The 13,458-nt window shown below is 52.5% G+C and overlaps 1 protein-coding gene across 1 annotated transcript; it reads left to right on the forward strand.

The window, feature by feature from the left end:
* Window positions 1-644: 644 nt before the first annotated feature.
* HPD (4-hydroxyphenylpyruvate dioxygenase) lies at window positions 645-9,636 on the forward strand. Its single transcript, XM_012663556.1, has 14 exons — window positions 645-735; window positions 857-883; window positions 1,403-1,465; window positions 1,822-1,926; window positions 2,471-2,513; window positions 2,687-2,769; window positions 3,699-3,788; window positions 4,271-4,374; window positions 4,818-4,895; window positions 5,444-5,606; window positions 5,710-5,781; window positions 7,361-7,483; window positions 9,075-9,191; window positions 9,283-9,636. Exons 1-14 carry the CDS (start codon window positions 733-735, stop codon window positions 9,391-9,393), a joined length of 1,182 nt encoding a protein of 393 aa, XP_012519010.1. The 5' UTR covers window positions 645-732; the 3' UTR covers window positions 9,394-9,636.
* The last annotated feature ends 3,822 nt before the right edge of the window (window positions 9,637-13,458 follow it).

The following is a 13,458-nucleotide window of genomic DNA, read 5'->3' on the forward strand; positions in this document are numbered from 1 at the left end:
CACCCTCGCTCTTGCTAACTGCACGGCCTGGGAAAGTTCTCTAACTGTCCTAATGAACCACAGCCAACATGAACAGAGACCATACCGTGTGCCAGGTCCTGTCCCAAAGACTTGTGCTTTATCTCATTTAACCCCCCGCCACACAATGATGGCTTCTATGTCACAGATGGGGAAACTGAGGCTCCAAGTCACATAGTATGTGGTGGAGCCAAGATGCAAATCTTCACACCCACAACAGAATACAACCCTTTCATCCTGCATATAAACTGCATGCTTGCAGTGCAAACAGGGCTTTAAGACCAATCCCCAAATTCCCCCTCAAATTCTCCCTGAGTAAGAAATCTTGAGCCACCGCTGCACTCAAGCTGGCCTTGGCTTCTCAGCTTTGGATGCTGAACGGTGGTGACCACGGCCCCAGCACCGGGGCCTAGGAAGAGTGTGCGCTTGGCTTCTTGCCCTGGCTCTGGCCCTGCTGGCTGCTGGACCAGGGCGTCACTCCCCTCTCTGGGCCTGGCAGCATCGCCCAGTCCAGCGAGTCCACGGCTGGGTAAGAGGCTTCCAAGCCTATGGCCTTCCAAGGTCGGACTCCTCTCCCCACCCGCCCCTCAGTTCCACGCCCCCAGGAAGGCCAGAAGGTCAGGGTGGGACCTGCGCCGGGTTAAATCCTCTGTCCAGCGCTCCGCAGATCTCTTGTCCCAGTCTTCCCAGCAGGAAGTTTGACCAAGATCAACCATGGTAAGTGTCTGCATGGGACAATGGCCGTCTCCCCCCACCCCATGGGACATCTGCAGTGACACTTCCAGAAGCACCTTGTGTCGGAGCCTCCAAGTCTCACCGTCCTTTTCTTTCTCCTTAGACGACTTACAGCAACAAAGGAGCAAAGGTAAGCAAGTGGGGAAATGCGGGGGCCTGGGTCTGGAAGGGGGTCAGGGTGCAGGGAGACTGGGGTGTCGGCAGATGGCAGAAGAGGAATGACTATGGTGGATACGTGCCATCCGCGTGTGCGCACGCGATTTTCTCCCCTGGCTCTCCCAGACTGAGCTTGACTCAACCTCCTAAAAAACTTTTCCCTCTTCTTAAAGACCCGCCAGTCTCTTAATCCCATCTGGAAGTTCTTTCTAATGTCTAACTTACATCCATGTTGCTGCAGCATAAGGCTATTTCCCCCTGTGAAACCTGCTCATGCCTCCTGTGGGGGCTTCCCAATTCCACAGTCCCAGGATCTCAGTTTCTGCATGAGAAACCTCTTTTGAGGCTTGGCCAGGCTGCATGGGGCTCAGCTTAGTCCTAAGTTCCATGGTTGAGGCTGGGGCAAGGGAGGTGGCTAGGGGAAGCCTCTCCATCTACACTTTTCCAGACTCTCTTTCAAGGAATCAACCTCACCCCTTCTCTCCTCCTGCAGCCCGAGAGAGGCCGATTCCTCCACTTCCACTCCGTGACTTTCTGGGTCGGCAACGCCAAGCAGGTAGGAAGCAGCGGGGGCAAGGTGCTGGAAGGAGCAGAGTGCAGGCCAGAGGGCCTCGTGCGCAAGGGCAGGCCTCCAGCAGGAGGTCTGTGATTGGCTCCTGGGAGGGGCGGCTCAAGGTCAGAGTTGGGACCAGACGCTGTCTGAATACTAATTACGCAATCGGGCCACGGACCCCAGCAGGAAACTCACCTGAGGGCCGAATGTGCCGGGAGCAGGCTTTCTTCCCGGGAGGGTCTCTGCCCCTGGGGCCACAGGGCAGACAGGCTGAGGGGGGCTGAGGACTCTGTCTGGGGAGGCCCCCAGCTGGCCCCTCAGCCCTCACGAACACGGCTACCACCCTGCCTGCGATCCAGGCCGCCGCCTTCTACTGCAGCAAGATGGGCTTCGAACCTCTAGCCTACAGGGGCCTGGAGACGGGTTCCCGGGAGGTTGTCAGCCACGCGATCAAACAAGGGCAGGTGAGTCCCCTCCCCAGGACCACGCCCCCATCCGGGAGGCTGGGTCTCTCCGCTCCCGCTCCCGCTCCCGAGGGCTCTAAGATGCGTGTTAGACGGGAGGAGGCGCGCTCCTGTCTCGGGATGCACGCACCGTCTGACTGCTTCCTGCACGCGGGGTTCAGGGCCGCCGGGCCCTCCGCTGGGCACCTTTGTACAACCACGCAACGGGGACCTTTGTAGTTTTGTCTCCTTCTCAGCCCTGCCCCACACTGGCCCTGCAGATGTTCAGAAAACCTAGGATGTCAGAGCAGGAAGTTTAAGCAGTGCCCCTGTCCATGGGTTCCCTGGAGTGGTTCCCGCCAGGGAGACCCGACCCATAGCAGGTGTGGCATGAGAGAAAGCCCCATCCCTTAGGATCCGTGCGGGAAGCTAACGCAGAGGAGGAGCTAGAACCCACGGTCCAGAAGTCCTGCATGGCCGAATCCTATTGCTCTGCCAGGGGAGTCTCTGGCGGGCAGAGAAGGGGGAAGCCACCGGCCACACCTCCTCCTCCTCTGTCCCTTAGATTGTGTTTGTCCTCTCCTCAGCGCTCAACCCCTGGAACAAAGGTGAGAGGCCAGGGGTGGAGACATGGCCCTGCGGGCGGGGTCGGGGTTCAGGTTGGGGGTGAGGCTGGATGGGGCCTGAGGGGGGATGAGCCTAGAACAAGATGGAGCCCGGAGGCTAACAGCCAGGTGAGGGGGCTTCAGACTTCAGCGCCTCCCCCCACTGCTGGCCACAGAGATGGGTGATCACCTGGTGAAACACGGCGACGGGGTGAAGGACATTGCGTTCGAGGTGGAGGACTGTGACTACATCGTGCAGGTGAGACCAGCCGCACCTGGACTGATGCAGGAGAGGAAGCAGTGAGGTTCGGCCTGCCCTCTGCCTGCCAGGGGGACCCCATCAGTCAGGGCTGGAGGGACACTGCTGTGTCACAGTGATGAGCCAGACGGTGTGACACACAGCTGGGTTTCAGGGATACTTTGCCCCTTACTGTGTGTCCTCTCTCTGAGCCTCAATTTCCACATCTGTAAAATGGGAGTGACCACAGCACCTACTTCACTGAGTTGTTATAAAGAGGAAATGAAGCCGGGCGCGGTGGCTCACACCTGTAATCCCAGCACTTTGGGAGGCCGAGGCAGAAGGATCACTTGAGCCCAGGAGTTTGAGACCAGCCTGGGCAACATAGTGAGATCCTGTCTCTACAAAAAAACTTTTTAAAAAATTAGCTGGGCGTGGTGGTGTGTGCCTGTAGTCCTAGCTGAGGTTGAGGTGAAAGGATCACTTGAGCCCAGGAGTTTGAGGCTGCAGTGAGCTATGATGATGTCATTGCACTGTCACCCGGACAGCAAAGTTTTGCTAAATAATTGCATGAATCACGTGTGCAGAGCACTTGGCACAGGGTCTGACATGCAGTAGGTGCTCAATGTCAGCTTGTAATCTTATCCAACCACTCTTTTTACAGATGGGGAAACTGAGGACTGGAGACAAGGAAGGGTCACAGAGTGAGTTAGCAGAGGCAGGACACTCACCCCCACCTGGTTTCTGTCCCATAGGCCCAACTCTGTGCCTGGCCTCAGTTTCCCTAGTTGCCAAGTGCACATGAGGCATGAGTACCACGGGTAACAGCTAAAGCTGACTGGCTTTCCTGCCGGGGGCTGGACACGCACAAGGCCAGCCAGCAGGAGCCAGGGACAAGGGCTCTGGGAGGCTCCAGCCCTCATGGCCTCCCCATCCCGTCTCCTCTGCAGAAAGCCTGGGAACGGGGGGCCAAAATTGTGCGGGAGCCCTGGGTGGAGCAGGACAAGTTTGGGAAGGTGAAGTTTGCTGTGCTGCAGACGGTGAGTTAACTTCGGTGCCCCTCCTGCTGTCCGGAGCCCCCTGCTGACTCCAATACGCCACCCCACCCATTCTCTGCAAGATTAAATTAAACATAAAGGCGGTTGAAATGGTTGATAGAGCTTCAGTATAACCTGACCCGATGCCCTAGTGGGATCTTCATTTCATCGACACACTTTTATTGAACACCTACTATCTGCCCGGCCCTGGGCTAGACACTGGGGATGCCATGATGAGCAAAACAGTGTCCCTGCCCTCACAAAGCATCTGGTTGTACAGGGCAGACATTCTGTCTAAGAAACTCCCACACAACTGGGAGGTTGCAGTTCATTCCAGAAAGGGGAAGTGACTTGCCCAATATCACACATCGAGTTAGGGTCAGATACAGGTTGGGAGCCAGAGCTGTGCTGGCGCCATGAAATGTGACCTGGCCTTGGCGGGGACGGGTGCTCAGGGGCCAAGCCAGGCTGTCTTCCGCCCTTAGTATGGTGACACCACCCACACCCTGGTGGAGAAGATGAACTACACCGGCCGGTTCTTGCCTGGATTTGAGGCCCCGATGTTCAAGGACCTGCTACTTTCTAGGCTGTGAGTGTCCCTCGGGGCCGGGGTGGAGCAGACTGCCCTGAGGTAGTACGGAAGCGCTCCTCTCTCCTCCGTGAGACTGGGTTTCTCTGACGGCGCAGAGCATCTGGAGCCCGCTGGGGAACTCCTGAAAGTCCCCAAGGGGCCCCTGAAGAGGTGGCACAAAGGCTGAAACCATGGGCTCTGCAACCAGACTGCCTGGCTCCCAATCCCAGCTCTGTCACTTCATAGCCATTTAACCTTGAGCGCGTCATTTCATTTCTCTATGCCTCAGTTTCTTCATCTGTAAAATGGGGGTGGTAATGGCATGTGAGCTGACAAGTAAAGTGCCTGGCCCATAGTCAGTGCCACACGAGCACGAGCTGCTATTACCACTGAGGGATCAGCGGGAAGGGAGGAGCGTTGTGGGGTAACCTTCCCCCTCCCCCGCTCCTCCCCTTTCCCAGGCCCAGCTGCAGTCTCGAGATTATCGATCACATCGTGGGGAACCAGCCTGACCAGGAGATGGTACCTGCCTCGGAATGGTGAGCCCCTGGCCCTCCTCCTCCCCCAGAAGCGACAGCCCCTCATGGGGGACAGGCCTACTCCCCAGTTCTTACACCAAGGGGGAAAACAGAGCATGAGATAGTGGGCGTTAGCCTGAGGCTACTGACTCATTTATTCGCTGCAAAACTGTCACCATGGAGACCAGAGGGCTTAAGGCCCAAAGTGACCCACAGGTCCTCCCTCTGAGGAACCTTGGGGACATCACAGTCCAGGGAGGCGTGGAGGAAGACTGTCACTACCCAAACAGCACCTTGTCCACGTTAGAAACCAGTGCCCATTCCTCAAAGCACTTCATTTCCATCATTGGAACATTGCCGTCCTGCACGTATTTTGTTACAAGACGCCTGCACCTAAAGAATTGTCTTAATAAAGGGACAAATCTATAATGTATTAATATATGATGTGAGTGGTGTCTCCTTTGGGGAGCCTGCTCAGGGACAAATTCTGGAAGGTGGAAATGGGGTGGTGGGGGAGCCAGTTCCAGGCTGGCACTCAGAGCAAAAGTATCCTTCCGGCCACCCCGCAGGTACCTAAAAAACCTGCAGTTCCACCGTTTCTGGTCTGTGGATGACACGCAGGTGCACACGGAATACAGCTCTCTACGTTCCATCGTGGTGGCCAACTATGAGGAATCCATCAAGATGCCCATTAACGAGCCAGCACCCGGCAGGAAGAAGTCCCAGATCCAGGTGGGGCCTCCCTGGGCTGGGGAAGAGGTTTGAGGGCTCTCGCAGGGGTAGGGGTGTGGGTGACAGGGCAAGTGACAGTGGTCTCCTTGTTTCCATCCCCCAGGAATATGTGGACTACAATGGAGGCGCCGGGGTCCAGCACATCGCTCTCAAGACCCAAGACATCATCACAGCGGTTAGAACCCCATTCCTGGTCCTAATTCCCCTCTCATTCAGCTCCAGGGATGGTCTCTGTAAAATGGAGAGGGAGGGGGCAGCGGCAGTCCTGGGCCCCCTTCTCTGGCCTGGTTCCTGCAACTCGTGTGCACGCACATCCCCACCCCGATCTGGACAGTTCAGTCTCTGCAGAACTTCTGGGTTTTCGAGGTAGCAGGTGGCAGAGTATCAGGAAGCCTGGACTGTAGTCCCAGTTCTGTCAGTGGGATTCAATGCTGTTCTGGTTCTGTCTGGGGCATTCAATGCTCTCTCTGGTCTTCAGTTCCCTCAGCTTGAAAGTGAGGCTACCAGGCTACAAGATCAAGGATGTCCTTTTAGCCAAATTAAATGTCCTGCACCTGTGGATCCAGACTCTGGCGAGGCCGGGTCCTACCTACTCCTCTGCACTATGGCAGAGTGGACAAGAGCCTGGACTGTCCCATTCAACCCTGGCCCACTCAAGAGTTCACTGCATGACCTTGGCAACTTCATTCATTCATTCTCATAACAGATGTTTATTGAGCACCTACTATGTACCAGGCACTGTTTTAGGTCCTTGGGGTATATCTGCAAAAAATAGTTTCTACCCTTATGAAGCAATAAACAAAAAAAGTAAAATATACATGTTAGATAGTGGTGAGTGCTCTGGAAGAAAATAACGCAGGGAAGTGGGAGAGTGAGGGCCAAGGGCATTGCACGTTTAAATTGGGTGGTCAGGGAAGGCCTCATGGAGAAGGACACATTTGAGAACACGAAGGGGTGGATGGAGAGAAGCCCATGGAAATCTGGGGGGGAAGCGCCCCAGGCAGAAGGGAGCCAGGGCAAAGGCCCAGAGATGGGCGTGGACCTGGAGGGTTGAAGGAACAGCAAGGAGATCGGTATGGGTGGAACAGATTGAGCAAGGGAGAGAAGGTAGGCGTGGAGACAGATGGTAAGGGCCACAATGACGACTTTGAATTTGACACTAAGACTTGGCACCACCATGGGGTAAGCAGAGGAATGACATGATTTGGCTTGTATTTTAGTAAAATCACTCTGGCTACTATGTTGAGAACAGATAAAAAAAAATCTCTCAATGCCTCAGTTTCCCCAGCTATGACATGGGGTAATAATCATCTAGAAGTAGGCCAGGCGCAGTCACTCATGCCTGTAATCCCAGCACTTTGGGAGGCTAAGGCAGGAGAATCACTTGAGCCCAGGAGTTTGAGGCTACAGTGAGCTATGGATTGTGCCACTGCACTCCAGCGTGGGTGACAGAGTGAGACCCCCGTCTCCAGAATATAATTAATTAATTAAATAATCATCGAGATGCCTGAAAAGATTGCTGCATGGACATAGCACAGCAATATATAGAAAGTGCTCAAGACAGGCACTCATCGTGAGCGCTCCATAAACGCCAGCAGTTTTGTTCTAATGGGGCCCAGGACAGGGAAAGAAGGGGATAAGGTCACACAGTACCCTGGCCATTGAGGGGAGCTAGGGACCCGGCACCTCCACCTGGCTAGGGGTGTCGAACATGGAAAGAGAAGGAGGCTGACCTCAACCTTGCTCCGAGACAGATCCGCCACTTGAGGGAGAGAGGCATGGAGTTCCTGGCTGTTCCTTCAACATACTACAAACAGCTGCGGGAGAAGCTAAAGACCGCCAAGATCCGGGTGAAGGAGAGCATTGACGTCCTGGAGGTGAGGCCGGGCAGGATCCCTCACCAGGTGGCGGGTATGAGCCCTGAGTTCCATCCTGCCCCAGAAATGCTGTCTAAGCCCCTACCCGGCATCAGGCACAGGGACACAGAGGGAAAACCAGACCAGGTCCCTGCCGGCACGGGACTTGCATTCTGGGGTAAGGTGCGGAGAGGGGAGACAGATGACAAACAAATAAATAAGAAAAACATCAGGGGGAGAGAGAGAGAGAGAGAGAGTTGGTGCCAGGCAGGAAGTTAAAACGAGCAATCAGGGGCTACTTTGCAGAGAGGGGTCAGGAAGGGGACTCTCTGAGGAGGTGACATTTAAGTGCAATGTAGATAATGAAAGGGAGCTGGCCATGTGAAAGGCTGGGGAAGAGCATTCCTGGCAGAGGGAACAGGCGGTGCAAAGGTCCTGAGGCAGGGGCAAGCGCTGAGTGTCTGAGGAACAGCAAGGTGGCCAGAATGGATGAAAGGTTGTGTTTGGGGAGTGACCTAGGTCCAACAGGTAGGCATGAGCTGATTTCTCCTGTGGGCTGTTTAGGAGTTTGGATTTTGTTCTTCTGTGGCCAGAAATCGTTGGAGATTTTTTGATTTTGTTTTTAAGAGTTTTATTGATATATCTCACATGTCATCCTTTCAAAGTGTGCAATTCAATGTTTTTCTTTATCTATTTGCTATGTTGTGCAACCATCATCAAAATCAATTTTAGAACATTTTCATCACCCCAAAAAGAAACCTGGAACCTCTTAGCCATATGTCCCAGTCCCTCCATCCCCTGCCCCCTCCCACCGCAGCCCTAGGTAACTACTAATCTACCTTCAGTCTCTATAGATTTGCCTATTCTGGACATTTCGTGCAAGTGGAATCACACAATAAGCTTGTTGTGACTGGCTTCTTCACTTAGCATAATGTTCTCAAGGCTCATCCATATTGAGCATGTGTCAGTACTTCATTCCTTTTTATGGCCTAATATTAACGTCCCATTGTATTGGCTATGACACATTTTATTTACCCATTCATCAGTTGATAGATATTTGGGTGGGTTCCACTTTTTGGCTATTATAAATAAGGCTGTTGTGAACATTTGTGTACAAGGTTTTGTCAATCATATGTTTTCAGTTCTCTTAGGTACATATCTAGGAGTGGAATTGCTGAGTGACATGGGAACTCTATGTTTAACCTTTTAAGAAAATTCCAGACTGTTTTCCAAAGTGGTTGCACCATTTTACCCTCCCACCATTAACATATGAGTGTTTGATTTCTACTGGGGGGGGTAGTGTTAAACAGTGGAGAGACACGATCTGATTTTTTAAAAGATCTCGCTGATGTCTGCGGGGAGGACGGATTGTAAGGAAGCAAGAGGAAGCAGGGAGCAGTCTTGATGGTGACTTAGACAAGGACTGCGGCAGGGGAGTGGTAATGAGACAAGATGGGGATATAGCTGGAGGCGGCTGGAACTGCTAGGGAAAGGGGCCTTTTCCTGGGCTTGCGGGGGAGAGGAACCCCTATGGACTTTCTAAGGATCCCAGCGTGCCAGGCTAGAAGGGCGGGCCAGCCTCCCCCAGCAGAGCGCCCTGTCTCCCGCGTAGGAGCTGAAAATCCTGGTGGACTATGACGAGAAAGGCTACCTCCTGCAGATCTTCACCAAGCCGGTGCAGGACCGGCCCACGCTCTTCCTGGAAATCATCCAGCGCCACAACCACCAGGTACGGCCTGTGCCCCGCAGGCCCGAGGGGGCATGCAGGTAGCACGGCCGGCTTTCTGGGTCCCCAGCTCACCCCCTCTCTCCCGCTCCAGGGTTTTGGAGCCGGCAACTTTAACTCACTGTTCAAGGCTTTCGAGGAGGAGCAGGATCTGCGTGGCAACCTCACCGACTTGGAGACAAACGGGGCGGCGCCCGGCACGTAGGCCCCGCCCACAACGTAGGCCCCGCCCACAGCGTTTGACCCATTGAGGCTCCGCCCCCTGTTTCTGGAACACGCCCGTCTCCCAGGCCCAGAATATCAGATGCTCTCCCCATTGGCCACTCCCTCTAGACCCCGCCCACCAGCCGACTCTGGGCCCTCCCAGGCTCCGCCCACCTCCTGGCCACGCCCCCTCACTCGTGCCACTCTTTGCTCCCGCCCTCCTGAGTAAAGCGGACCGGGTCCAGTGCGTGTGGTGTTTGTGCCCGGCGTGGAGCAATGGCGCCACTTCGCCGCCAGGGGGAGCCCACGGCGCCAGCGCTGCCGGGGCGTCCGCGTTAGGGGTTCCGAGCGCCGCTGCACCCGAGCCGGTCGGCGGAGTCCTGGAACCAGAGGAGGCAGGGGACTGACACACTAGGGAAAGGCAGATAATGCCTTTTATAGAGTGGCAAACGCTCTGAGACAATAAAGCAGATGATGAGATTGCGTGGAGGTGAAGATAGCAGGGAAACTAATTTCTGTGAGGGAAGGCCCCCCCCCCCCAGGAGGTGACATTTGGGAGCCAGGTGTGGGAAAATCCGGGGAAAGAGTATGCCAGGAAGAGGGAACAGCAAGGGAAAGGCCCTGAGGTGGAACGGAGCTTGGCAGCATCTTGTCTGATGGCTTTATGATCTCTAAAGATGAGCAGTCCTCAGTTTGTCACTCATAGCCCAACCTCTGAACATTCGAGGGGAGAGTGCTAGCCGAAGGACTTTAGGGGCAGCATCCTTGCCCAGCAACCACAGGACGTGGTGCCTTGGATCCTAGTTTGAGAGAGAGAGCAGGTAGGAGGGATCTGAGCCCCCCTTCCCGCCTCCATCCTCATCAGGGCAGTCACCACTGCCCCACGCCTTGTTTCCAATGTCCTCCCTTTGGAAACCCAAGTGGGAGTGATCCCTGCAAAAGAATGAGGCAACTGGGAGAGGAGCTGCTGGTCCTAAAACCCTTGGAAGGAAATTCTTTCTTCAAAACCAGAGAACAGGTGGGGGACAAATTGGGTCTTTGCTTCCAATGCTTGACACCCCTCCCTGAGAATAAGCCAACTCAGAACTAGGAGCAGGCAGGTCTTAGTGTAAGAAAAAAAATCCACTGATATAGTGGCTCACGCCTGTAATCCTAGCACTTTGGGAAGCCAAGGCAGAAGGATCCCTTGAGGCAGGAACTTGAGACCAGCCTGAGCAACATAGCAAGACCCTGTTTCTATAAAAAAAATTTTTTTTTAATTAGCTGGGCGTGGTGGTGCATGCCTGTAGTCCCAGCTTCTCAGGAAGCTGAGGCAGGAGGATCACTTGAGCCCAGGAGTTAGAGGTCGCAGTGAGCTATGATTGCACCACGCGCCAGCCTGAGCAACAGAACGAGACCCTGTTCCCACCTCCTCTGAAAAAAAATCCAAGTTGGTATAATGAGGAAAATCAGGGGATTTTCTCAGATTATATAAGAAATCATGGCTTCTGGGATCATAAACTTGACAAATGAGAGGTGGTGGGGGGTGGTGAGAAAAGAAAAAAAAGAGAACCCAGAGAAACAGGACCCAGGCCCATGCAAAAATACCCTCTTTCTATTCTCCCATGACTTTATGCAAAGAAGGGAAATTCTATAACCCGGAAGGCTGCAAACCAATGGCTTGCAGGCCAAATCTGCCTCACAGATGTATTTTATCTTGCCTGCATGTTTTCAAACAAATTGGTGTCATCATAGCTCACTGTAACCTCAAACTCCTGGGCTGAAGCGATCCTCCTGCCCTGGCTTCCCAGAGTGCTGAGATTATAGGCATCAGCCACTGCGCCCGGCTTTTTGCTGAGGTTTCACATCTTTCCTTCTCTGAGATACCATGGACACCAACCGTGGGCCACTTGTCACCTCTCTGCTGGAGCAGGCAGAGCCGAGACCTACTAGGGTAAAGCACCTCTAGAATGCTACAAATATTGGACATATTTAATTCTTCTCAACTTGTACTATTAATGTTTTGTCAGCCTCTCCCCCCTCAAACGCAGACCACAAGGGTGTCTCCTTAAGTGTTAAACATTTTTGAGGAACCATCTTTCCAAGTTCTTCTAGTGATAGTAACAGGATACTTGATCTTGTTTCCTTAATTGCAGACTATTAGCAGTGTTAGATACCTAAGGTTTAAAAAAAAAAATCTAAAAGGAAAACTTAAAAGCTGTGGAAGGTCTAGTTTGAGTATAATTTTAGCCCAGTCACAGAATCTACCTACAGGGTCAGAGTTTAAGAAGAATTACTCCAGGAGCATGAGGCGGGAGGATTGCTTGTGGCCAGAAGTTGGAGACCAGCCTGAGCAAGAGTGAGACTTTGTCTCTATCAAAAATAGAAAAAATTAGCCGAGTGTGGTGGCGCACACCTATAGTCCCAGCTATTTGGGAGGCTTAAGCCTAGGAGTTTGAGGTTGCAGAGAGCTATGATGACACCATGCACTCTACCCCAGGCATCAGAGTGACACTCTGTCTCATAAAAAAAAAAAAAAAAGAATTGATGGATGGTGTTCAGGGTTATAGTGAGCTAAGACTGTGCCACTGCACTCTAGTCTGGGTGACAGAGACCGTGCCTCTAACAAAAAAAATCCAGACCGATGGTCTGAGTGGACAACCCCACCCCACACACTTCTGCGCCTGAACCTGGCTAGCCCAGCCTCCATGTGAACAGGGTGTGCTCCCAACAGAAAGAAAGAACGAGAAGGAGAGGGAGAGAGAGGAGAGCAAGAGAGACGGCGTATCTGTAAGAAAAGTCAGTATATTTATGGTTTGCTTTATAAAAGTTACTATAATACAATGGTACATAGTATTGAATTCACAAAAATATGAACAAATATTTACAGCAAGACACACTCGCAACGGAAACACTTCTCTTCAAAACAAGTTACATACGGATGACAGAGTCTATACACACAAACATCCCTACAACTTATTGGTTCTCTTCTTTGTAGGGGGAGGGGGGAGAGAAAAGGAAACAAAAAGTAGCAGAGACCCCAGACTCTTCAAAAGCAGAGATCTGTTCAATGAAAATTTAAGAGTTTAAAGAAAAATGAGCCAACACATTTCTGGATTAATGCAAACCATTCTGGGGCTGGGGTGGGGGTTCCCGGGGAGAGGGCGGGCCCAGTCCCTTAGTGGAAGCTGGCCAAGGTCAAAACTGGGCACCATGGTTGGGCGAGGCGAGGCCAGGGGAGGGGTGAGGCTGGGCCGATCTCTATCGGGAAGGGTGGGGGACCAGATTAAAGACAGCCCCTTGGGGGCTGCGCAAGTAACTTAAATCAGCCATCCCTACAAACTACACATTTCCTCATGTGAAAAATAAATATTTCCTCGGTTGCACAATTAGGCAGAAAACCGCAAACGGAAGAGAAGGTCGCTGCTGTGCCCAGGTACCCCCCTCTGTGTCTTAATGCCACCGGTTTCCTCAACCTTGAAACCGGGCAGGCACAGTCTCAAATAGAGAGGGCCTGGGGTGAAGAAATAAAAAAAAAAAAAAAAAAAAAAACACAACAAAACCACCAACGACGAAAAAGAGAAAAATAACAATTCTTTGTACAGAATTTACATGATAACAAGCTTGACACAAGCTGAGATACCAGAGGCTCCAGCCGCCTGCGTCCGCCTGGAGCGCTCTCATCTTGGTGAGGACTCCTGGTCACAACGGTCACCTTCCAGAAATTATGTACACGCCTGCTCTGCTTTCTGGGGTACGGGGAGGACTTGCTTTTGTGTGTGTCGTTTTTTTTTGTTTGTTTGTTTGTTTTGGAAGTACAAAGAAATGAGCAAAAAAGTCTTCCCACATGTTTCTACAAGAAACAATGTTCCCAAGAAAAAGTCCTTTATGGCAGCCTATATACAGAAGTTGGTTCTGAACTTCAAAAACCTGTATTTTTCCCCTCTGTTTTGATTTTATACACACACAAGGAAAAAAAAAATTCCATGGAAATAAACCCTGAAGAGGATGGGAAGTTGGTAAAAAGGGTTAAAAGAAAAAAAAAGCTGTCAAAGACTTAGATCTGAGTTTTAAAATCTTTTCCAAG

Source organism: Propithecus coquereli, unplaced genomic scaffold, assembly GCF_000956105.1.
Source record: "Propithecus coquereli isolate 6110/MARCELLA unplaced genomic scaffold, Pcoq_1.0 Scaffold81, whole genome shotgun sequence".
Taxonomy (NCBI): domain Eukaryota; kingdom Metazoa; phylum Chordata; class Mammalia; order Primates; family Indriidae; genus Propithecus; species Propithecus coquereli.

Excerpts from the sequence above, each read along its gene's own strand:
- HPD (XM_012663556.1), top strand. Across the intron at positions 4,896-5,443 it reads ATGGTACCTGCCTCGGAATG|GTACCTAAAAAACCTGCAGT; the intron begins GTGAGCCCCTGG and ends GCCACCCCGCAG. Across the intron at positions 9,192-9,282 it reads TCCAGCGCCACAACCACCAG|GGTTTTGGAGCCGGCAACTT; the intron begins GTACGGCCTGTG and ends CTCCCGCTCCAG.